The sequence below is a fragment of the Paralichthys olivaceus genome, chromosome 2, assembly GCF_024713975.1.
Source record: "Paralichthys olivaceus isolate ysfri-2021 chromosome 2, ASM2471397v2, whole genome shotgun sequence".
Lineage (NCBI taxonomy): Eukaryota > Metazoa > Chordata > Actinopteri > Pleuronectiformes > Paralichthyidae > Paralichthys > Paralichthys olivaceus.
The window spans coordinates 7,370,624-7,397,078 of record NC_091094.1 but is presented as its reverse complement, the minus strand read 5'-3'; the positions used below and the strand labels follow the sequence as shown (position 1 = coordinate 7,397,078).

Sequence of the window (26,455 nt, the reverse complement as noted above, 5' to 3'; positions counted from 1 at the left end):
GATGCGTATATGACTGATATTTATGAGTGTGGGCAAAGTGGTGCGGATCCAAATGGAAATACGGATCAAGCTAATTTAAATGTGGTTTCATAAGGGAAGTGTTGAGGCCTTGTTGAAGGTATGTGCTCTGAGTGCCATTATCCAAAATGTCTTTAGTCTGTGAGACTTGTTTGCCCGTGAGTCTCAGATTCAACAATAACTTCACAGATGTGTTGAAAAAAGCTTGAGGAACCTGATAGGGAGCAGGTGCACATGCTTTAAGTTCATTTTGTTTATTATAGAAAGATTTCCTTTTAGGTTTCAGCTGTTTTTCAATTGCTTGTCTCACGTGCATCTTCAGGTCTATTTAATTACCTATAGTAATTGTGTATTGGGCTCTGAGTACTTCCAGAAGATGGGTGACCCCACAACGTGTCTGAACCTGAACGCATCTCGTGCAGACACACAGTAGCACCATGCTGCTGCTGCTGCTCAGCTAACATCACTGTTATGTTACCTGTTCTGCTCCATTTGTGGGAAACCTTTGTTCATGAACATGTCCACTCAGAGTGAAAAGAAGCACTTTGGCCTGCACGACTCAAACTCCTGCTGCTGCTAATGAGCAGATTATATCATTATAAACTTCAGCCCGGTCAGTCGTCATATTAAAGGACGCGCAGAGATGAGAAAATATTACAGCTGTTGAAGCGGTGTCATCACAGAGCCCCACAGTTGCAGGAATAAAGAAGGAGTGGTGTAATACAATATGAAGTCAGATGCCAGAACGTCTGAGCAAAGCAACAGATAACAAACGGGTAAATGGGGAGAGGTCGGGGTAATGTGACAGTCTCAGAGATAGATGAGAGAATTTGTTACAAGCTCTTGCATAAAGACCCTGAGGCAATTATTGGTGTGTGAGAATGTTCCTAACAGCTTCTGATTTGTTGTATTGCCAAATATTTATATATATATAATTAAATTACTCCAAGCGAGCTGAATCCCTCCACCACCACCCCCCAACGGAAAAGCAAACACTGTCGAATCAAGTTGGTCTCCAGAAACCTCGGCTATTTACGCCAAATATTTAATTAATCAAGACAAATAAGCGTTTGCAGGAGGAATAAACAAACAACTTACAACTGTAAGGGAGCTCCTACTCCTTTACCATTTTTTAAAGGCATCACGTATAATATCTTAGACTGTTCTGATGTATATGGCTTCGTCTATAAGCAATAACCAAATATCTGTCATTTTAAATCAGATTGTTGTGTTAACGAAGGACAGTTTGTTTAAAATTCACAAACCAAACCAGCAGCAGGAAACTGGCTGGAAAAACAAATGAAAAACCCAGGAGAGGATAGTGACATTACCAGGCAGCATCTGTGCACTGTAGCCATGTGAATATTAAGTTGAGTTGAAATATATATAAATAATTTGTATTGATTCAGGGGAAATTTTCGTAAGCACGTATTTAGGGGGAAAAAAACAGCCTAATTCACGGTTGTTTTTTTCTTTCTGCTATTGTCCATGTGTCGCTCCCTCATTCATCAGCATTGGGCCGACAATGAACCTCAGTTGAACCGTTTGTTATTCATGCTTTTAAATAAACTCGCTCTTGTTTAGGTTGTTCTCTGCAGCTCTCTGTGGCAGGTTACTTTGCCCTTGATGTCAAGTCTCCTTGTTGAGATAGCGCAGCCTCTAACTCACACAGGAGCTCACATAGGTCATGATGGATGGTGCTTTTTTTCCCAGTGGCAGCAGGTCACACAAACTAATATCCCACATCCCTCACATGCCTGTGTGTAATAACAGACATCAGGCTGTTGCTTTTCCTCCAGTTTGATCCCGTCCCACCCCTCCCTCCCGCTCGTGTTATCGCCCCCCTCTCCTGCTTCATTCAGCAGAAAACAGAGGTGAGACTGTGTGTGGATGTCAGTACAGCAGGTTGTGTACCCTCACGGCCCCGTGAGATAGATGGTCAGGTCAGCCTCTCCTCATGTTCACTTTCTCTGGGTTTAGCAGTGCAGATTGGTTTCTGTGTTGGCTCTGCAATGATGAGACAAAAAGAGAGCGTGGAAATTTATCGTGAAGTGTGAAGCAGTGCTGCTGCAGGGGGCTGTCGTCTGAACGCTGTTTCACCTGGAAGCAAAGAGAAGAGTACGAATCGATGTTTAATTCCCCTCATATAAAATTCAGCCCACGACTTTGAAACAGTGAAACACTTAAAAATGTACAATAGATTTTGTAGTTTTTTCGTGTAGTACTCGTACCATCTTAATTTCATCATTTTAATTTGCTATTGGCTTTGCATCATTTTTTCATAATGTTACAAAAACAACATACTTATACTTTCCCAGCATTAAGCCGACCCTCTTTAAGCAGCTGCTTTGTTCCTGTTTCATAGTGAAGCTGAATCAAAGCACGTTTCATCTCCACAAGCTGAGATCTGATTTCATGCTGCAATATTTTAAACTCATCTAGTGATAAAATAATAAAAACCACAATATTTTTCTCTTTCAAGGTGAAGCAGCAGAGGAGGGAAATGTTTCGACATGAACAGCAACTTAGCTCTGGTGCATCACAGTGAGGGTAAAATTAAACAGAAATGCTGGATCATAATGAGGCTTTGAATCGATATGGTGTTATTTCATAAGAATCGTAAAGATTATAACTTCAGGATCTTTGTGAGATTTTAGAAATGCCAATTCTCCTCTGTATTTTAAAAGAAAGAAACAAATCAACTTTCTAAATCAGACATGTTCAGTATGAAACTAATGGCACTAGAGCACATACCTCCACCAAGGCCTAACAGCCAATCAAGCTTCACCAAATTGCACACACTCGCAGATATCAGTTTACATAAGGATCCATAAATGATACCGTTTGAAATCCATGAAAATGTCAAAATACTCCCTGCTTTTGAAAAGAATCCTGAATTGGCCCCTTTCTACGAATCTGTGCCAAAACTGAAAGGGTTCTCCTGTTCCATCAGCTTAAATGGAAATCCATTCAGTAGTTTTTCAGTTCAGTTAAATCATATGTTTATAGCGCCAAATCATAACATACATTATCTCAAGGCACTTTCCAAAGTAAGGTCCAGACCTTAAAAATGATAGAGAAACAATGAGCAAGCATGTGGACACCTACTGAAAAACAAAGAAAGAAGCAGGCAGGGGCGAACAAACCTGCTTGGTGGGAAATCAAAAGAGTAATTTGTTATTTTGATGTTTTATGCGAGTCTTTACCCTCGTTCAACAAAACCTTTGATTACCTTCATGTGTTTGCAGTGGTCACACATTTGGAGAATGTCCGTCCACTTTGTCAGCTCCTCAAACTGCACTGTTCTCTAAAGTGAGATGACCCAATGCTGCTTCTATCAGGGTAAAGTAAGAGCCATTCACATTTATGGGAGATTAAAAAACATCATGCAAAGAGATCTGCTAATAATCTGCACAGTCACGAGGCAAATGTGTCTTTGACAAAAAAGCATTTAGGACTCAGCAGCTTAGCAACTTTTTGTATTTGTATAAAAGTTTTACAGTTAATCCTTAAAAGACAAAAGACATGAAAGGATCGACCTGTTTTTAAACAGATGTTTATTTATATAATATGTAAAACTAATTAAATAAATTCACTTATCGGGATCAATTATGCTCATTGTGTGTGTGTGTGTGTGTGTGTGTGTGTGTGTGTGTGTGTGTGTGTGTGTGTGTGTGTGTGTGTGTGTGTGTGTGTGTGTGTGTGTGTGTGTGTGTGTGTGTGTGTGTGGTTAGGTTGTTGTAGTGATGACCTGCAACTCTGCTCATGTGTTTTTTTCTGGTGCTCTCATTCAGGTGATCAGTCTTGGTTTGACTCTTAGTTGTGCCTCTCACATTTCACTCAGCCAGGTTGACTGCTTTGGTTTCGCAATCCATCCAGTCCAACTCTGTTCCGATGCCCACGGTTCCTCCAACATACTGCAGAAACAAAACAAGTTAGAGATTGGAAAAAATAAACGACTGAATGAATCCCCTCGCAACAGATTTGGTTTCCACCAGCTTAAGCATCGGCATTAACTGTAGCAGATGAGAAGAACAAAATAATGAATGTCTGTCGAAGAACATTTAGGGGAGAAATAGATCCTGTGCTGTGTTTTGAACCTTGTTGCATCATTGCGCAGCTGCACAGTTCGTATCCGCTCACAGCTCCACAGTGAACCGACCTGTGACATCTTTTATGTTAGTGTGAGAAGTGTGAAAAGAAATTCAGTTCATTTAAAAGAATTCTGTCAGTTGAATCAGACGTGGCTGTTCAATACAGACATCTGACAATGCGTTCCTTTGTCATACAGACAAGTGGGGCTTTTTTAAACTGCCACATTTTTGAATGGGGTTTGGTGAGATGTTCATGCGACTCATGTAAAACAGTAAACTAGCCAATTGAGGGAATTCTCCAAAAAGATAAATTCAGAATGATTAGTTTAGAACAACATTAAAAACTGCAAGCAAATTACATTATATATAGTTCTTACAGTTGTAGAGAGTGTGACACAGCATTTATCAATTTAATATTAAAGACATTTTAATTGGAAATTTGCAATGAAATCTGTTATTGGTCCCTGTTTTTATTTAACCTTTAATATCACAGCTCCTTCAGGGGAATGTTCACAAAACGAATTATTTTTATTTAGAAATTAAGTTTAACTTTGATTTACTAGATTGTTTCAACTACAAGACTGACATGTCGACCCTTTATGTTAAAGTTAGAACAGATGGCGTTAGAAGTTGAAATTGTTGTTTTTGAATAGAAACACAACACTTCAAGTTCTTGTTTGGAACTTCTGTACTTGTAGGCTACTTCTTTTATTATTTTCAATAATATATTACTGTTAAGTATTTCAGTATTGTGCATATTGCCATTTTTTACACCGATTGGCACTTTATATGGAATTATTTTAAACATTTGACTGATTGTGAAGCACTTTGAACTGTAAACCTGCAGACTAACGTGTGATGTAAAAGCAGCATCAGTTTGGCTCATGAGAACACGTGACACATGCTGCAGAGTTTCAGACAGTGGAAGATGAGTTTTTACTCTCAGGGTGATTGTACCAAATAATCAGCAATTATTGCCTCCACTAAAGAGGTTATTATTTCACTCTCTGTTCATTGGTGTGTTTGTCAGCAGGAATGGATTTTCATGAAACCTGGAGAAAGGATGGAATATGAGCCAAGAAAGAACCAATGAAATACTACAGGGCCGATCCAGGTTTTTTTTTTTCTTTAACATTGCCAGATAGGTTTTTTTTTTTCATTGATTTCCCAGGTAATAATTTGTGCATTTACATAAAAAGATTCAGGTACTTTGATGCAGATAATAAAAATCCAGAGCTTGCGAATGTAACTGTGGTTTCATAAGGAGACCGTTGCGCTCCACTGAGTGCTATTCTAGTTTAGACATGAGTTAATGGGAAAATAATTAAAACTCTTATAGAGTTATAAACTGAAGAGCGTCTGATCTGTGTTAAGATGGCCTCTTGATTACAAAGTACATTTAGATGTTATAATGAGAAAAAGGCACAACAGGTGATTACCTCTCCGCATGAGGGGCCGACTCAAGGATGACCTTCTTTGTCTTTATATAAAAGGAATCTCAGTAATCGCAGTAATAATGATTCATCAGTGTTTTGGTGATGAGCTCCTTTACGTTGTGAGCAGCACAGTTTTAAATACGTTGTGATGATGTTTGAGACGTCGTAGTGGGTGTGAAGTGTCAGACATTGTTACAACAAAGCAGTCACGGCCAGGAGAGTGTCACGTCTCATCAGCTGACAGACAGAGAGCGGAGCAAGCTGAGGAATCATTTGTCTGATTGTGTGGCAGCAAGGAGAAGGACTCAGCCACACTAAAGACAAGCCCTGTGGTCAAATATCCATCGCTTGTTAATAATCCTTCCTATTTTTGACTCTGTGCCTTCTGTACAGTGCACATCAGCCAGCCTGCCATCACCTCTCAAACAACACAAGGAAAAAAGTTTTATCCTTGGAAAGAGAGTGACTTTCAGATGGAGTTTGTTGAGAAATATGAATGTATTCTCTTTTACTGCAAACATGATTTAATAACGCAAATGATTCAAGCCTCCTTTCATCACTCGTACGTCTGTCAGCTAGCACAAAGCATACGCAGTTCACAGTCATAATAGAGGAAGATGAAGTAGCTGAAATCCTTCATCTCACACAGAGGTAAACAAAAGCAGGCTAAACTTGATGGCTACATTTACTGTCTGTAATGTCTGTTTTCCTGCTGGATGAACAAAGACTAGATTTTTGGGTACAGATGCTAATAATGAGTAAAACATTTCCATGTGTGCATCAACACTCATGCATCCAGTAGGAACAAAACTGCAAGGCATGGACTGCACGATGGAGGAAAAGCTGATATTAAATGTTTGAGTGCAGCTTGGGCCACATTTTCCAAACACGTCTGAGCTGAGAGAAACTACACCTAACATGGATTCTGATTTTTGAGTCCAAACTCCACCCGAGCCTGATGCAGATAATGAAACTGAGACTTTGTTTCCCTGTTCTTCACACATTTGCTCCCTGCTCATTTCCCCTTATTATAGACATGCATGTAAAAAAATCAGCCCAGCCAACATCACTGACCCGGAATATCTTTTACCTGAATGTCAGCTTGCTTGGTATGTTCACACTCTAGTGTGTGTCAGAGTTCCCTGAATGATATGAGACAAGTTTACATAACACAAACATTTTTGTAACACATTTAGAGTCAAGTAGACGTTTCAGGCTGTGAGCTGAACTCGTTGGCAAATGCAGCGAAAAGCGAATGGCTTTCAGATATTTTACAATTTAACCTTAAGCTTTACTATGAATAACTGTAGAAAAAAAGAAAACACATATTCAACTGAATATATATAGAAGATTGACTGGCTTTGATCGCATAGTGAGTGATCAAAGCTGTCAAAGGAAAAGAAACCACTCTGTTGAGTTCATTTGTTTCATTAGAAATGGTCTGCATCATTTCTACTCCGAAACTTTTTCTTTCAAAGGGGATTTGAGTGATTTCATGTTCCCTCTCTAATGTATTTATTCACGTGGAGCAGAAGGCCTGGCTTGTGCCAATCCCCCTGCTCTCCAGTTTGTGCGTAGTAAACAGGAGGTAGGTAAGTCTGGTGATTAAAGCGCTTTTCAGCAATCGAGAGGTTTTGGCCAAAGAAACAACAGTCAGAAGAGTGGAAAAGCTAGCACCCACCCATGTCTGGGCGGAAAGAGTGGTCTACAGAGCATGTAAAGAGTCTCTCATGTCGAGAACGCAATGAAGAGGAAGAGAAAAAATGGTTTTTTTGACAAGTGCAAGTGTTTTAGACAAACTTTCAGGATGAAAGTCAAACCACTGTTTGCGATCTGTGTTGTTAAAGTGGCCCTTGAGGAAATTGGTCGAATGCAGAATATGCACTCGTCTCTCTGTGATGAAAAGAACTTTTCCACCCGCTTGTCGTCTCCACCCCTTTTTCTAAATGCTGTGATTTCCTCTAAAAACCGGCACCTATCCACCAGAAAACATCACTTTACATCACACTTCTAAAACCTGACGCCTCCAGCCTCTCCACGAGAAGACTTTTAGCATCTTTCCCCACCCACTCAAAGGCTTGCCCTACAAGTCGGTGTTTTTTCTTTTTTTTTAAATCAATTTGGTCCTTGTTCTTCGGCCAGTGAGTCAAACCTTCTTCTTGGCCCTGGATGCCACTAGCATGGCTTTGTTACACCCTGACTGAGCTGAATGAATCCTAATATTTGTTCTCTATCTGCTGGATGTTTACATGCAGACCTAGCTGTTGCTAACACCATATCTAAAACAATCAGTTAGTACAGTTTGATTCTATAGAGAGCAATCATTTTGTCGCCTCACTGGCAGGTGTTGTGCACGGTGTTGAATTTGATTGTTGTTGTTATTGTAACTGAAACAGAAATTGAGATATTCGAGAAACTATCATGAACTAAATCTGCCAAAGAAAGATCAGGGAAATGTTTCTGCTCGCTGAAACACTTCAACCTCAGTGGTTGTGTGTGGGGATGTAGAGCCTGTAATTATGTTCTCATTAGAATTGTACTATAGTATGTTTCAGCAAATTTGTGAAACACCACTGCTGCACATTATTTTTATACAGTTTCTGAGCCACACACATGCTATCAGTACAAGCCAAGCTAACTCGCTGTAAGTGTGAATTTACTGTGACGATAAGAGGATGTGACACGTCGGTGTTTTTTTTATTTCATTCACTGTGGTGATTTACAGCATGAACCCGTCTGCACCTGAAATGAGAGCACCTACTGTTCTTCTGTATTCGGATGAGTGGCAGGCAGCATGAAATGCATCTCTGTCTACAGGAGGTGAAACAAGCCCAACTGTGTAGAGTCGTATTAAAATACTGATATATATTTTTAAAAATCTTAAAAAGGTTATATTTACATTTTCACGGCGTCCTCAGAAAAGAATACAAATCTGGATCCAGTAGAGTTTCATTCAGGTGGAAGCTTTTCTCATCAACTGTATGGTAACTGTAAAACTAAAGAAATAACAAGTGGTAAACATTTTCATTAAGCCATGGTGACATTTTTCTCCAAGCCAAGGAAGATAAAGTGCAGCAATGACTCATGCTCACTGTGTTCATGATGCACCCTTTTTTTTTGTGCAAAGGTTAAAAGATTCACAGGTCGTTTTTATGCACTAAAATATTTCTGTAATTGCTTTTTAAAGACAGTTACGTTTTTTTTGCTTGAAGCCTTTTGAGCATTTCGTGTTTCTGTTCTATGCACCACTATATTTGTAAGACTGCCTCAAATCAAACAAGTACACATCAAATTAAAGCTTAGATTTAGTAATGTAGCACTGCTATCTAAAGAGGTCTGTTTTTTGATGCCAACACAACCGGCTCAGAGTTCACATCTTGTGTCTCACATACTTTTGTTTCACATAAAAATAAATCTGTAATGTTCTTAACTGTGCAGCCCCTGGACTCCCATAGTGTTGCTGTGGCCTAAAGCTTGATTGAATTCAGGGCACTGTTGGGCCTGGGTGGAGATATTCACTTTACCGAGTAACATTCAAGTTTGCAGTGTTTTATTATTTCTGGCATTTACACTCCCTTTTTATGCCCGTTTTGAAAAATAAGTGGATGTAAACAGACCTTGTGAATCCTAAGCTGTACATCTTTGTCACCGCTTTGTCCATCTCGTCTCTTCTCGTCTGTCTCACCTGTAGGTACGGGGACATGGTGCCAAAGACGATCGCTGGAAAGATCTTTGGCTCCATCTGCTCCCTGAGTGGTGTGCTGGTGATCGCTCTGCCCGTCCCCGTCATTGTCTCCAACTTCAGCCGCATCTACCACCAGAACCAGAGAGCGGACAAACGCCGCGCTCAGAAGGTAACAGTCTTTAGCTGCTCCACCCGCTCATAGGCACATTTAAAGGTTATGTGCAGGTCACATTTGCATGTGCACGTGCACATGCAAATAACCCCAACCATTAAAAGTGCACGCTTTTCAAAACAACAAAGTGGCAGGATTATTAGACATTATCAAGTTAATGAGAGTGAATGGGAGGTTGAAGTGTTAAAAACTCTGGGTGGGTGGATGCTAATGGTTGTGCCTGAAGCCTATTCATCATTATAATAATGGCAGTGGTTACAGAGGACTTTTCTTTTTCTCCACAAAATGTACAGACGACAAATTTACAAACTTTAAAAATAATTCATCCCAATTAGAAATGGAACGTGTGCTGAAAATCGTAGCCAGCCACACACACACACACACACACACACACACACACACACACACACACACACACACACACACACACAAACACACACAAACACACACAAACATTTGTTGCCCTTCAGACCCACATTGACACCGTCCTCGTTCCCATGTACACACACATTCCCTGTCGCTCTCACACACACTTCAAGTACCAAATGTTAGCTATCCACTCGCCCAGTGAGGTTGACCTTTCTACAGCATGAGAGAAGAATCGTAAGTTACAGAGCAGCTGCTGATTTCTAATTGAGAAGGAAAATGTTATTTAGTCTTTTATCCAAAAATTCAAACACGATAGACAAGCCCTCCCCTCACACCTTCATATGCCGCAGTTTATTGACCACATGCAGGTGAAGCTTGTGAAGCATAAAATCTTGTTGACTGGCTACAGGAGCCACATAGGTGTTGTAACATTGACATTCAGATACAACCTCTCAACAACCACGTCCAACACTGACTGTGCTCTCGGTACAAACCGTTTATTCTTTTTTAAATGTCCCTCATTCTTGGCCGTGGTTGTAAAACATGTCTCAGAACACAACGGGACAGTAAAACTCATAAGTAACACTCCTGCTAATGAAGTTCTTTTAGCGTTAGCGGCTCCTTGGGGCTTACCCGTCCAATTATATCAGTAAGAGCAGAAACACATAAGCAGCTATCAAGGAGGAATTAATTTACACAAACGTGGTTGAGCTGTTCAATGAAAATTAAAAGGAATGACCATTTTTAATGCAGCTTTTGCTTTTATACCGTGGTCACAGAGGAGTCTTTCTCATGACACATCAGGCCACTATGTTCTCTGAATCTGTCGTGTAGAGACAGTAGACTGGGCAGCGAGTGGGTCCTAGCATTTACTCAAAATGATTAGAGTTGTTGAGGAAGGTACATTCAGCTGTTCTGGAGATTTCTTATTTCTATTACAACATCCATTTGAGATTGTACTGTAATCTATATGAATTTAAATGTTCTATTTTTGAGCACTTAAAGGACTGTTTTGTTGGCATAAACACCAAGATTCAAAATTTATACAACAGATTAGAGTCGGTACCAATAATGTATCAGCCAATAGGTATATATATAAACAATTTTTTGTTACAATTAAAAATGTAAAAGTTTGTTTCGTTACACAAAAACGACGGCCAATCAGGCTCTAACTACAAAAGGTGTATTATTGGAAATAAAATGGTTGGTCACAGCTCTAAATACTCTAAATACTATAATCTCCTCGCACAGAGAGAACACTTTGCCCATCCAGGAAAGTACGGCACGTTTTACAGGTGCACATTAAACCTGACGTCAGTGAGCAGGAGGAGCTGCTCTCCTCGGCAGCTCTGTGTAATTTTCTGTTCTTACTGTGTATTTATCACCAATTCACAGAATTCTATCGCCATATGTGTTCTTGTTTTTATCCATAAAGTACGATGCTGAAATAGAAAGAGATGGAAAAGAGGGAAACAAGGAGATATGTATATTAACCCTGTTCGTCTGTTCTTCCTCCCTTTTCTTTGTCCCTGAGTCTCATCCCTCTTCATTCTCTCTAATAACAGGCTGCTCCAGGCTCCCATTACACTGATGTAGACATCTGGGGATTTGAGTTTACTAAACGTCCTCTCATGTACCCGTTGCTGTTTCCCTGTCAGAAAATATAAAGTGGAGAAGCTGAACTGGCAGTAGAGATAGTTGTCCCCTATACTAAATCCTCTAGTGTCTCTTCAGAGTGGAGTACAGTGTCTCCTCTTCATGTTCAGTCACCCACAGAGCCACAGGAACCCCCGGACACTAATGTGCCTAATTCCCTGATAAGATAACCCCCCCCCCCCCCCCCCCCCCAAAAGGAGACGTCAGGTTTCGTTTTTTATTCCCGCACAAATCAGCGGTGCAGCATACTCACCATCGGGGTGTCGGTGAGAGTTGAGGAAGTAAATGAGGTCGCACTCGTAATGGGCAAAGTCGAGTGGAACCACACTGAACGATGGCAGGTTGTCAAGTAGGGGGTGTAAGAATTTGGACGTGAGGTCAAAACAAGACGATGGAGACAGTCGCAGGAGGGAGAAGTGAGAGACGCTGATTGTGGTAAAGGAAAGAAAGAATAAAGAGGAAAAGGTCTCAATGTGGAGGAGTTTCAAGGCTCACTTGTCTGAGGGGAGTGAACACTTTGTGCCTTTTTCTTGGACTGCTGCAGAGAGAGGTTGGTAATGTTGGAGCACAATGACTTGATTTGCTCAGACAACCAAGACGAAAGATTTATAAATCCATTATCACCAGGCTTTGGACAGAGTATTGAGGAGGTCCTTTCACACGAAATACATGAAAAACCTCTTCTTTTACCTTCATACATGAGCTTTGACAAATGCACTTTGGATTTTAAACGAACGCTGTTGACATATTCCTTTCATATCCAAACATCTCCTCATTACCTCGAGGTTGTGTTTTCACCCGTCTGTCTCTTTCTCAGCGGGAATGAAAAACTACTGAAAGGATTTCCATTAAACTTGTTAGAAAGACGTGGGCCAAGAAAGAACCCTTAAAATTCTAGCGCAGATCAGGGCGGTGGGAGGGCAAGCAAAAGCAAACTGTTTTGACACTTACACCAATTTTCATGGATCTACGAGTGTGTGCAATTTGGAGTCATTGAATATAAGGGGACCCTTACTTGTGTCACTTGTGTAACTTTGTCAACTCAACCAAGGCTCAATGGTCCTCCTCTAATCCAACCAAGCTGCACCAAACATCACGCACTTACAGCTTTAAGTCCTGCAAATATGCCGACACCCATGAATGAATCCCTGAGAAATCAGTGAAAATGTTGAAACATGGATAATCCTGCAATGTTAAAGAAACTGATATAAAAAGAAAAAAAAGAAAAAGAAAAACTTGCAGCAAAATTTCATGGGTTCTTCCCTGACCCATATCGCATCCTTCCAACAAGATCCTGAAAACATAGCCTCCTTGGTGGAGGTAATGAGCTAAAATAGTTAAGTAGTTATAAATGTTTACAATGTTGGTTGGATAACACATTGTCCTACAAAACCTTAAACATATTGAAAATGTTGCTGAAGAAATTAACGTCATATTTACGCTGCTAACCATCAAACAAATGGACAGGGGTGGGATGATAACCTGCGTGGCGGAGGTAATGAGTATTAGGAGGTCCTCAGAAGCTGGGAGCAGCCTGATCTGAATGATACATGATGGTGTTGGAGCTTTAAAATGGACACTGTAGTGCTCGGTTGGACATAAATAACTTTCTCTGCTAATATTGATTCTCCTTTGACACCTTCATGAGCCGTTTGGGGATTTGATCTTAAATCATTGTGACTTGAAACCTACCTCAAAACTTCAGACCGACTTCGAACGTGAAAAAACTTGACTTGACTCTCGATTCAGAAAAAGTCTGAATTTCATCAGTTCAGAATGTGGTTGAAAGGTTTCCAAGACGAGACCTGGACCCAACATCGGTGCAACCAGCTGCCGCGCTCTTGCACTCGCACAGTTAGTTCTCCCGTCAGGTTTTTGTGTCATGTGGAGCCTTTGATCAATAAGAAAATCAGGCAGCGCTTTCACTTTTAAATGCATTCACTATTTAAATAGAGCTGTGCTGAGAGGTTCCCTCTCACCTCCATACACAATTGTTATTATTACATCTCAGTCTCCGGCTTTTCACACATTCACAGGTATTTCTGAAGCGTCCAAGCTAATTCCATTACTTTTGATATTGCTCCACCGGTATCCTCTCTCTAAAATCCGTTTATCGGGGAGAGAAAGCAGTGGGATAAGGTTAAAGACGTCTCTCATCTTACACGTCCAGAATGAGGCACAGCTATATTACATACACTCATCCTGATATGCTCCTGATTTTGAGAAATTCCCGATATGATTTCTCTTTCATTTCCTGTTCGTCGCTCTATGTCCTTTACTCCATTCTGTTCTCATATTTATTAATATTTTTCTATTCTTAAATAAAGAATGGAAAGTTTGTCCAACAAGATTTTAAAAAAGGCGATTTAATCTTTTTTAGAGAAAATACTCATTCATGTCAGCAAAGAAGCTTTGAAATTGAATTTATTTAATATTTGTCAGGTGCACTGTAAACTCATCAGCCTCTAATAGGCAGAATCTGCACTAAAGCAGAAAACCATCCATTACCTGTGTGACTCATATATAATGTCCACTGTAGTTTCTATTCTTTCTATCAATTTATTGTAATTGTTTGATGTGCGTATTCATTTATATTTTAGTTTAAATCTTCAGTATCTATCTTCAGTATTTTAAAAAGTTCAGTTTGATAGGTTTTAGACTGAAGGGTCCTGTAACTTGTTTCAAGATCTTCATTATTTATCCTTATTGGTTTTGAGTTTGCTATAGTTTCCCTGGGGTCCATACACAATCATTATTATTAACAAACAGCAGCAGTGTAAAATAACATGGTATCAATGGAACAAGATAATAAAGAACTAACAGGACATGATAGTTCAATTTAAAAAATTTTTTAGAAGGGAATTTGTATAGAGAAGTTCCAAAAATAAAAATCAATCTACTGTTAGTTAGAGAACAGAACAGAACCCAGTATATTTTGGTGCTGAAAATGTTCTGTGATGGAAAGAAATCTTGCTTATTTAGGGGACTGATGTTTGATAAATGAGTGTTTGCAAATTGATGCAAATTCAAATAAAAAATCTGTATCTAGTGAATTTAACTGTGGTTTCATGGGGGATTTTTGGGCCTTGTCAAAGATTTATTCTAGTTTTAGTACTGATTATTCTGACACTTGGCATTCTTGAGTAATCGATTTGTTATTTTGTCTATTTGGTATGAGAAATATTGAAAGAATTCCACTGCAAGATTCTTTTCCAAACAATCTAAATCTTCAATAGATACATCTCATAGTTGCAGTCAAGGATGTGATTCCGAACAAAAGCTAAAAGGATCTTTGATATTTTTGCCTAAAAAACAAGAAGCAGATTTTTCATTATTGCTGCTTTAGTGTTCATACTCTTGTGTACTTTGGGCTCTTCATCATCTTTTGTGCAAAGCCTTAGATAATTTAACTTTACATAATTTAGATCAAATCCGTTTGAAGAAGGCCTTCTCTTGTTTCAGTATGACACAGATCCAGGTTGATAAAGAAATAAGTTACAGAGTTTGGTGTAGAAGAACCCGTCTGACCTGCACGAAACCAAGACTTGAACCCAATTCGACACCTTTGGGAGAAAGGGGAACACAAACTGTGAGTCGGATCCTATCAAGCATCGCCACTGCTCTGATGGCTGAATGGGATCAATTTCAGCCTGCAGCCAGGTTACAAAATCTCGTGGAAAGATTTCCCAGAAGAGTGGAGGCAGTTCCAGCAGCACATTAATGCCCATGGTTTCAGAACTGAATGTTTGAGAGCCACTTTTTTGGTGTCAACATATTATTGCCCATCTTTTAAAAGTTGTTTCAATATTTCAGGCCCGAATCAAGTCAACACCCTCGGAGGATTCCTCTTAAAGATTTATACATTAGACCAAAATACAAAATCAAGAGAGAAAAAGCTCTATGTAGTTCCAATCTCATGCATTAAAGAAATATTTTGGTGGGAAGAGCAGTACAGTAGTAGCTGTGAAGACTACTACAGAGTTTGGCTGATGAGTTGGCAGATTTTCACTATTAAATAAGGCGTTAGTCATCTTCTCTGACCTCCCGCCCACGCAGTCTGACGCTCTGACCTCTTCTTCTTCCCACGCCCAGAAAGCCAGACTGGCCAGGATAAGAATAGCCAAGTCCAGCAGCACCAACGCCTTCCTCCAGAGCAAACGCAACGGGCTGATCAACGAGCTGCTGGAGCTGACGGTGAGAAACACCTCTGACCCACTTCACCATCAACAGCAAAGTGGGCGAGATGATTACCAGGAAGTAATTTCAAATGTGTTCATTTAAAAAAACATGACATGTAATTCAGCATGAGAGATTATCAAATGGTTCCTTGTCAAACACCCATCTGCTAATTATTTCAGCTCACTGCGACTCAATAAGGTGGAAGCAGCAACTTCACAACAGAAGAGCGCGCACACACACACACACACACACACACATACAAAACAACAATAATCACTGCCATAATGATCCACAGGATAATTGAAAAATTATTAAAAGGCAATAAAAGAGCAGCAGAGGCTTGAGTCATTACGTTCTTGTTGTTGTACAGGGCAGGGATGAAACATAGATGAAACAGAGGAGTTCTGTGTGGGTGTAATCGGTGTAATCACACAAAGTACTTTACCTGGAAATCTTTCAGTCCTCGACTTGATTTAATCAGAGTCAGTGAAAGTGGCAATTGCAGACACCAGATATTGTTTCTACTGTTTTTGCTAAGTAATAATTACACTATTAGTGCATTAGAAGAGGGTGGAGCCAAACTTCAAAACTCCACCAGTGAACAGTGAGGCAGGGCACTAATACTAGAGTGTGGTTCAGAACACACATTTTCTGTCTGAACCCAACCGAGTGAGAGAAATCTAACCGAGCTGTACCCGAACATGACAGACATTCTGTTTTTATCTTAATTACCGGCCTGAGCCTGACAAAAGGGTAACAGATTAAGAAGATAGACCGGCCATCGTGACTGAACTCAACCCGACCCTGATATCATTTCAAACATTTGTCCAAACTCAGTCCAACAGGCTCGGGCTTGGTATCCACACTCCAAAACCCTGAGCCCTCATCTTTCCTGTTCTCTTCTGTTCGTAGCTTTATCTTAAACCTACACACCTCTTTGGTCAGTTGGGGACAAGCTGACGTGGCTGGATTGTCACTAAACATTAGCAAACTTTCACATGGGAGTGAGGAGCGATGCACTAGGGTAATACAGCGTGGCACACGGTATCTGGGCCCCCACCTGACATTGATCGCAGGCAGTGGAGCAAGTATTTATCAAATTAACCGAAAAGATTAAGTTGGTTTGAGGTTATAAATGTCACTTTCAATACAGTGTTGTTTAACTGCCCAGTCCTGTTACTAAGTAGACTTTAGAGATTAGCTTTAGTGTAGTTTTAACTTTGGGGAGTGCCAGGCTAGCATTACCCCTAATTCAGTTTTTTATGCTATATGCTAAGCTAATTGCAGCCTATTCGTGCACATTAAAGTATCAATCTTATAATCCAATATCTTTTATGTTAAATCGCGTGTTATTCTCAGTTTGTTCATCAACCATCTACCACTGTTCTTCAACTTTTACTTCTCTCTTCTTCTCTTCTTTTTATTCGTCACCACCTTGGAAATATGTGTTTGGTAATGCATGAGCAAATTGCCTATTTCCATCCTGTGCTGTCCATCACGCCTGCTTTCGGTTACACACTGCCCTCCTTGCAGATGGTTACTAAAATCCATTTGGATCTAATCGAGTCCAGTGTGAAGGCTCATGGGTGTCTGGAAGTGGTTAGAATTATCATATAAATGCCATCTGTGAGTGCTGAGTGACCCCCATCCCTCTGCGTCTCTGTGATGAGGCTGCCAGCGTCCTGGCACATCAAATTATGATGGTGTCACTGCTGTCAGTCAGTCAGTCGCGCTGCGTGGGTCTGCGGTGGGAGTGAGTGGGTATATTTGACAAAGTGACTGTCTCTCTCATTGCCTGTAGTTGGATTAGAAGTTTACTGCGGATCCTTTTCAGTTTTCCCTGATGGCCGACCGCCTGCGCCCTCGACAGCTCCTCATTTGTTTCCCAGATCGCGGGCTCATTATCATAGAGGGTGATCGGTTTATCATCAATTCCAGTTTCTCTTATCTGGGTTCTGTTTACTTAATTTATTCTACTTTTCACTTACGAGTGACAGGATTTCCCGATTTTTCTCAGCCTGCCTGTTCCAGACTGCCCATGTCACAGAGTCCGATGATTCAGACAGGTCTGGTGTTGTGCTCACTGGCAACAGATAACCAGTCAGATCTTTGTTGGACCGGAGCATGTTCCTGTGTCAGGATCAGAAAATGGCAGTAAATCAACACAGGTATAGAAATGAGCAATATGGAGAAAATCCTCTTTTATGATGTATTACATTTTTTTCTGGAAAAATCGGTCGACAACCTGTTGATTGATGGAACAGCCTGATGGAAATGTGTTTGTCACCGATACAGAAAATTAAATGATTGACCAAAACACATTTCTTCTTCTCATTATATCATAGACTATTATAACAAGAACTCTTAAATTGAAAACCAGTAAATTAAATTGAATTTCAGTCAAGTGGAAATGTTATCTTTTGTAACAGCACCATTTTTCCATCGCATCCGAGCGAACTGGACAATATCATGATCACAGCTCTGCACATTATTATAAAAGTATAATCCATTACTTCTTTGTCATTTAAAAATAAACCTCATGACTGAAAAAATCTCCTTGTAATGTGACAAACTATAATGTGAGTTTTTCCCCAAAGGTGCATGTCTCATTGTGGGTAATTCTACAAATCAAAGAGCAGGACTCATGTATGACATTTATGTGATTTTAAGGTGCACGCTGACATTTACAACATCTGTCAGCTGAATACCGTTGATCCACGACTGAATACTAAGAATCAAAGTTTTAATTTCTCTTGGGAGTTGCGTTTAATTTAAGTCACAGATCTGCCTGTGAAATTTGTTTTGAAAAAGAAAAACCTCCCTGGATGGTTGGAAATCTTGTTAAAACTGTCAGGCTGCTGTGAAGCCTAAAAAGACATGATTCATCGTGAGACAGCAACATGTCCTTCGTTTACCTCAATACAAAAAGACTACAGAGAAGAAAAGAAACTGAAAATTAAAGATGGTGGAACGGTGACTAAGGTGGTAATGCAGGGACATGAATTAGTCTTTGATACAGGCTATTTGATGATGTAGCTTAATTTGTATCACTGTGCGAGCCACAAAAATGAATAAATGATTATTCAGTTTATATTAGAAACTCCATAATGCAATATAAAAGTACACACGATGTGCAGGGACAGATTTTATCCATATCACATACATTTGAATAAAGATTCTCAGTCTGTGGATGCGTAACTTGCCCTCATTAATGTATTACTCTCCCTCAGTAGCCACGTCTTTGTGATTACGTTAACGTGATCAGGCTCACATTACAGATCAGCTGCTTTTCTTGCTAGATGAAGAACTGAGCCTTGACAGTAAGTCTCAGTCTCTAGATGAAGAAAATATCTCTGATGGCGTCTTTGCCAGAGGGTAAATCCACACATTGAGACATCAGAGGGCGGACTGTTCTCCTGCTTACATCTCTCTATTGTTCATGTGTGTGGAATCTCAATGAAGAGTCCTTGGGCTGGATCGCCTCCTACCCAAATCCTTTGAGGGACAATGTGCACTGCGGGGAGAGAATTAATTTGTTTTCACTTTTCATGTTATTTGGCAGTTGTGATTACTTGGAGACGGAGCTATACCGGAGCCCGAGCTCTGAAACCATTTCCCATTTGGAGTGATACCCAAAAAACAGAAAATGACTCCATCAGTTTGTGTCTCTGTTTTTTCTCAACTTGGCTGTTTTTCCTCTTTCGGAAGCTTCAGACATCAATAACTGTTCATCTGCCCGCAGCATCAAACATCACCCAGTGGTATCTACTCAGAGAAGAAGTAAGAGCTGGCAACATCACGGTTTTAAGATTTATATGTTAAGTTAAAATAAACTGTGAGGGGAGGTTATTTGGGGCATTCTTACCAAACCAAAGGTTATAACAGAGCTAACGACACAAGTGATGACCCAGAGAGAAAATATTTTATAAACAAAACACTTGCCTCTGCAGGCCCCGGGCTGAGAGATCAATTCACACCAAGCAGAAATGTGGTCTGTAATGTAAGTAATTGGCCAGTAAATTATTTGAAAGCCAAGAGCAGGAGTCGCTGGCTACCTGCTCGTAATGGAAATGAAATCAACAAGCGTGAAGCAAGAGAGTTCAGCAGAAAATGAGGTACATGAGGCGAAAGGAAGGCATCACATCACTGAGTTTCCATTACTGATGTTCAGATTCCTCAGTAAGTAGCACAGAGTCATTTCAGCAACATGTTTATATGCACCGAGTTATCCACGTCCAAAGTCACTGAGTGCCTTCAGTTACTGACGGGCCGACACCGACAGCGCCCTGAATAATCTGTGTGTGTGTGTGTGTGTGTGTGTATGTCTGTCAGGGTACAGAGGAAGATGAGCAGAAGCTGACCAAGTCCATGTCTCTGTTAGAGAGCCAACACCACCACCTACTGCACTGTCTGGAGAAAACCACTGTGAGTGCACTTTATTACATTCCCAACAAGTCAAGTTAAGATGTATTCACCGTCATATAAGAATTGTACCATGATTAAATAATTTCATATCACTGCAAACATCCACACTTGTCTCCTACTTGACCTTTTCATACCCTGCAGCTCCACGTTCCTCCAACACATCTCAAAATGAAACTCCAGGGAGTTTAATTACACTCAGAGATGTTGATCTAAATCATTTGACACGTTTCACTTGTAAACATTTGCACACAGGGAATCAGTGAATCTTCCCTCCAGTCAAATAGAGATTTTAAATGATTCTTCTACGATTAGGCTATTATTATAATCACTATTAATTATCTGGTGCAGTCCTTTATTTGTGAAATTTGATGTATAACTCCAGGCATCAAGTCCCTTGAGTCTGTCTTTTATTTACTGATCACTGTCCTCTCCTCTTCCTCACTCCCTCCTTTTTCTCCATAATCTATCGTCTATCGCTTCTCTCCAGGCTCATGCGTTTGTGGACGAGCTGATATACGAACAGAACTGTTTGGAAACGACGCTGCAGACCTTCCCCTCACGCAGCCCCTCCACATCCAGCCACGACAGCTCAGCCGGTACCTGCTGCGGCTGCAGGGCGAAGAGAAACACTCCTCTGCCCAACGCCAGCACACCCTCTTCCCATCCCGTCCCGACACGCCAGGGCCCCCTGCAGGAGCTCAGCGCCATCCACATACAGTGCAGTGACGCACCATCCCACCCTGCCAGGTGAATTTCAGCAGCAGAAACACACACAGGATTTAGGAGATCGTTAACTTAACGATGCTAAATTTGTGAGGGAGCTGCCACAATATTTTCCACTTGAAGGATCAGTTAAATACGGTGAATGACATCGCTCCCATTAATAAAATAAGATCTACAAAGCCAATTCCCGGACATTTTGGTTGAAGATTAAAGTCAGGTTTTTTTTTATGTCCCAACAGTTATCAATCAATAAAGTTGGGGAGGGGGCGGGATGTATTGGTTGCATTTTTACAAAGTGTAGCCTGCTCTTGTCGGCTGTTCCAGGATTACCAACCCCAGCTTTAAAAGATGAATATGAGACAAGAGTTAAGAGCCCCCCCTTTCCAATGTGGGACAAAGTATCGGAACATGTGACTGAAAGATGTATCGTGTTGCCAAAGTGTTTCAATTAATTGTTTTATTATTAAAAAGCTCTGAATGTCCACTCTCGGTTTTAGCTGCGGGTTTCAACCATCATTTCAAAAGGATAAACCAACATAAAGAACCGAGAACTGTCTTTGGGAGAAAAGCAAAACCATATGAAGCTGTGAAAAGAGTGAAAATGAATCACAACCATTTCAAAATTATTCAACGCACAAACATTTTGAATTACTAGAAAAAGAAAGACTCTAAAATAGCAGTCATCACAACAGTCCTCTCAACACGTCCATCCACACATCCTCTTGTTTGTAAAGCGTTTAAAGTCGTCAACAAGACAGAAAAAACATATGTTCACTTGTACCTGGGATATTTTAGCTACATTTTCATACAACGAGAGGTAGTGGCGTCGCGTCGTTCATTAATAAACCAGCAATGCTCTAGTGGTTTGAAATTCGATGTGCTCCTGGAAAATTCTTGGAAAATAACCCGTCAGCAGCCTGACCTCAAACCTGACTCGATGTAAAGTCCACATCACATGTTTTTTAACAGAAATCCTACAGAAGCTGAAAGTTTGTTTCCTCTCTAGTCGTTCAACCCTCAACCTGAAACCCGGCGACAGAGGCAGGATCAACTGCAAAAGCGGTCGAATCACCACGGCGATCATTAGCCTCCCGACGCCGCCTGCTCTGAGCCCTGACGGCGACGGACTCCGCGGGCCTTCGCAGAGGAGGCCCCCCCCACCCCCGGGTCACCCTGCGGCCCCGAGCATCCAGACCACAACGAGCTCAGCTGGCAGCAACATTGTCAAAGTCTCTGCTCTGTGACCGTGCACAGCAGGAGGAGGACGGTAACGACGACGAGGAGGAAGAAGCAGGTTTTACTACAACAATGGACGCATCATGTCCCGTTTCACAGGGTCACTGGGAAGGTGTCTGTCCTCCTGTGTGGAGACATTACTGTGGCAGAGGATTGTAAATACGAGCACAGAGAATCACGCACTCATCCTGTATGTACTGTAGATACGGACAGAACCGCAGCATTTCTAATAGTTTCTAACAGCAGGACAGATGTTTCACTGCAGGTACTGAGGACGACATTGGAAGACGATCAGCACGTCCAACATCAGCAGACGCTGTCGACGTTCCACAGATTGACAATAAATTTAAAGTGTGAAATCGTAAAAAAAAAAAAAGATTTGTGTTGACTTAAATGTGCTTGAAGAAGAGGATGAGGAAGAGCAACTGTTTACTTGAATTTGTAACGTCTTGTTTGTGTTTTCTGTCTTTTGACGCTGGATTTCATGTGTGGGACCGAAAAGTGTCTTTTATAAATTTATGTTGGAAATTCATATCTGGTTATTACGTCGAGGCTGAAAGCAAATGTTCAGTTCTGTCGTGTTTAAATTTCGGACCGGAGATCGACCGCAGGAAGTGAGACCGACCTGAAACTGTAAAAAGTTTTCACGCTGAGGACAAACAAGAGAGTGGTTCTCAACCTGACGAACAACGTGATGGTTTGACGTTTTCATTGAAGGGCGATTTCAGAATGATTCATGCTACACAATTTCTGTAATTGTATTTGTTTGGGACCATTTGAAGAGCTGGATTAATAGAATAACCGTGTCCATGTTTATCAGAAAGGAGGAACATGTCATAGTGTAAAGTTGTAGCTCCAGCATTTGTTTAAACGAGTGTGTGTCTGTGTCAGACTCTTCGATGGAACATTCAAGCACCAAACGTTTGTAGAGAGAGACATCATCGTCTTTGGCACAGAGTCAATTCATCAGGCTGATACTTTAAGAATCAGAGCATTGGTTTTGGTTTTGTCGTGGGATCTGTTGACAACAAGAACTATACCAATACGTTTATCCTTTAAAGATATTAAATACATGCAGTATTTTCTTCTACATGATTGAAACTGTTCGTATGAATGCAATTGCTGCTCTTTGTTCTGTGGAAAAATCAAAAGCTGCAACTCGTCATGCTGCCTGATTGAAGGCTGACAAGGAAAATGAAACGTGTGTATTTATCTTGAGTGGACATGTTGGGGACTGAAAGCCAAAATGCAGAACACCACTGTGATATCAAACAACCACGCGGAACGTTAACGGGGGAAACAGTTCACGTTCAAGTTGAACTGAAACTGAAAATCTACACTTGAAACTCGTCTAAATACAGAGAAGTGGTTAAATATGCAAATATGGAAATAGATTTGGGTCCGGTCACTGTCTAGAAATGATTTCTCTTTCCTGCCTTTTTAAGCAGAAACATGTTGATCGGGACGCTGAGCTGTCTGAGCCTAAACTTCTAAAACAAGTCTCCTGGTGCTTTGGTGCCCGATCATATGTGTTGTCTTCAGATGAACCATTTTGTCTCAGCTCACTTTGATTCTCACAGAGAAGCATGAGGGGACATTTGAGATTGAACACATTTCCTCTGTGAAAGAACTGAGCTGTTTGTACAGTTTGAAACAACTAAACCTGTTTTAAATGTGTTTCACATCTTTAACATTTGTAAAGAAGTGTACACACACGTGTAAATAACCCGGTTCAACAAAACAATCCTGACTCACAGTCCACATAACTTTATTTTAACACATTTCTTTGAGAGCAGAGCTGTAGATTAAATGATAACGGCAACTGAGCAAATTCAACTTCGACTGAAAGAAAACAGTAGTGAGTGGTCCATCACATGGGATTACTTTGTCAAAGTAGTATTTCCTAGAATAAACATTAAATATTGAGTTTGAAATATTTAATATTCTCTCAGACACACAAAGGAATCGATGAGTAACAAGAACCTTTATCATAAGAATCCGTGACGTTCACATGACGGCAGCGAAGAATGATTGAAAGTGAACTGAACCCTAGTTTATGGCCTTACTCCTGCGTGAACGTGTTATTTGCGCCCCTGCTACGTGTCGCTCATTTGACGCTGATAGATGCCTGGTGTTTCAGATAGTTTGTGAGCTGTGGATCTCTGTATCAAATAAACAATGGCTTTATTTGTCCTCTCCTAAAAAATAATAATAATAATAATTTCCCTTCATGTGTACTGGGATCATGAAAGTGAAGTCGTTTTTGCTGTATCGGTAAACTTTGTGTTGCGTTTCTGTATTTTGTCAAGTTTGAAAACCAAGGTGAAAGTGTTGTGCCAAACTTTTCCATCCTCTGTGAGTTGTCGTACTTTCTCTGCTGCTATTTAAAAAAAAAAAAAAACAGAACCCTTTAGATAATTTTCCTCTCTTTGTTATTGCTGAAAATAAAGAGCGAGTGATGTTCCTGACATGGATCTGCACAAGAGGACAGGACCACAGACCACCATCATGCCCCGACAGGTTTTTTGGAGAAGACACCGACACCAGGACGAAACCATGATGATGAACTTTTCATCGTACTATGGACTTGACTTCAAAAAGAATTGTGGGGGATCACTTTTTGTAAAAGTCTTGGCATCGCTGTTCTCCTTGTTTCTATCTTTTTATCCTTTTGAACTGAGCTTTTCTGTCTGTTTGCTGTGTGTTCAGTATTCTGTCAGTTTGTTACAACTATCAAGTGTCAGACGAAAATTAAAACCTGCCACAGAAAATCTAGTGTCATGATGTTGGTAGATTTTCACACTAAGAACATGTTCTTGTCTTTTAAACTAGAGCCCAACGAGTATGGATTTAGAGAAGCTGATAACCGATGGAGTTCAAATTATTTCAATACCAATTGAAAAAATGTCCTAGACTCAAATATATAGAATTGAATAACAAAAATAATCAGAATTCTTTAACGTAAAATGTAAATATTGTTTATTTTCTGCATCTTCTATTCTGTAAAATAAATATGTGTCTGTGAAAGGCTCATATTAGTTTTATCTGTCAGGCTCAGGTGGAAACAGGCGGGAAGTTAAAATCAATGTCAATGAAGTTCAGTCAGATACCAGCTTCCACGTGCAGTTCTAAGAGGACAATTATTTCAAAATGGTGCTGAGGGATTTTGTGCTGTTCTTCAAACTGAAGGATAACAGGAAACATTTGATTCATTAATCGTCACTCACCGGATCATTTTCAAACTCCACGCTGCAGAACGAGCCTCGAGTGTTCTGTAAAAGTGAATCATCTCAAACCTGCTTTCTTCAGAGGCTGAAACACGCAGAGCTGTGCAAAGGTTTTAGATTCATTACATTAGATTCAATTCAAATTCGTATCCATCACACGGTTCCGTCAGAGAGGCGTCTGATTGGTTCCACATTCATTCTGACTGACTGTGACTGCAAACACAGCACGACTCAGAGAACATTTAGAAACTGTTCACTGTGATGAGTGATGAATTCAAAACTATCCCTGGTATATTATATTAAAGCTCCTTTTTCTTTTAGTGGCAGAAACTTGGGATGTTCACATTCCTACAAAATTAGTAAAATTAGTAATTACAAAATTCCTAGTAAATTCTTCACACAATCCCAGTTTTAAATGCACATCCCTGCCTGCACATGTGTACCTGCTGCACTAGATGGCAGTGTAGTTCAACACAACTTATTCATACACACTTTCCACAAACCATTGTTGAATTTCTTATTATCTTATCTAATTCAATAATTATAAGGACAGTAACTGTATTCAGTGTTTGTACCAAACAATTCAATCAATCATTTTGTTTGCTTTGTTTTCTCTTCACCATCCTGACTTGGTATTATGATCATCAATATGAAACAAAAGCGAAACTATATTTTAAAAATGAGGTGATTTAAAGAATCGAAGAAAACCAACATTTAAATGCTTTAAAGTCGGAGGCAGGTTGAGTTTCCGTCGTGTGTTTAACCCTCAGGTCGTCTCATTGTCATCGTGACGATCCTTCACTGCTGATCACCTGAATATCACTAGTTGCTGCTTGATGTCATCACACAGAAAAGCTGGGTGACTCAAACCCTCTCAGAAAAACCCACGCATCCAACTGCTTCACAGATTACCTTCACTGTTGGAGGGAAAGTGACTCACACAGAGAATTAAAGCAATGTTTAAAGAAACTTTCCACCAGCCCACCTTCCATCACTGAATTCTTCAGAACCCACTAACTCACACAATTATATTTTTGGATACTGTAAAGAAAAGAGACAAGCAGCTGTAACTGAACCCAGTATGAAACAGGCTCAATAGATTTTAACACAGAGACAGAAAACTGAAAATGTATAGAAACATTTTATTTTCACTAAAAAAAGTTAAACTAAGTTTAAAAATTATGGGGTTTTTTCAAACTAATCTACATATAAGTAAACTGCAGTGGCATGTCCTG

The 26,455-nt window shown here is 40.2% G+C and overlaps 1 protein-coding gene and 1 long non-coding RNA gene across 4 annotated transcripts in view; one reads left to right on the top strand and one right to left on the bottom strand.

Moving 5' to 3' along the window:
- Positions 1–24,835, top strand: part of LOC109635446 (A-type voltage-gated potassium channel KCND3-like) — a 120,559-nt gene extending 95,724 nt beyond the window's left edge. For 2 of the 3 annotated variants that reach the window (XM_069533870.1, XM_069533869.1), the window contains exons 3-7: positions 9,240–9,402; positions 15,523–15,624; positions 19,942–20,034; positions 20,522–20,781; positions 21,764–24,832. In XM_069533870.1, coding sequence (XP_069389971.1) covers positions 9,240–9,402; positions 15,523–15,624; positions 19,942–20,034; positions 20,522–20,781; positions 21,764–22,001 — 856 coding nt within the window. In that variant the 3' untranslated portion in view covers positions 22,002–24,832. Of the gene's footprint in view, positions 1–9,239; positions 9,403–15,522; positions 15,625–19,941; positions 20,035–20,521; positions 20,782–21,763 lie in introns of all 3 variants that reach the window. The other variant, XM_069533873.1, reaches the window with a different exon arrangement.
- LOC138411981 (uncharacterized) lies at positions 1,862–4,069 on the bottom strand. Its single transcript, XR_011244471.1, has 3 exons — positions 3,852–4,069; positions 3,251–3,352; positions 1,862–2,118 (listed from the first exon to the last, which is right to left on the bottom strand). It is a non-coding gene; the product is annotated as an uncharacterized lncRNA (long non-coding RNA).
- Positions 24,836–26,455: the final 1,620 nt, after the last annotated feature.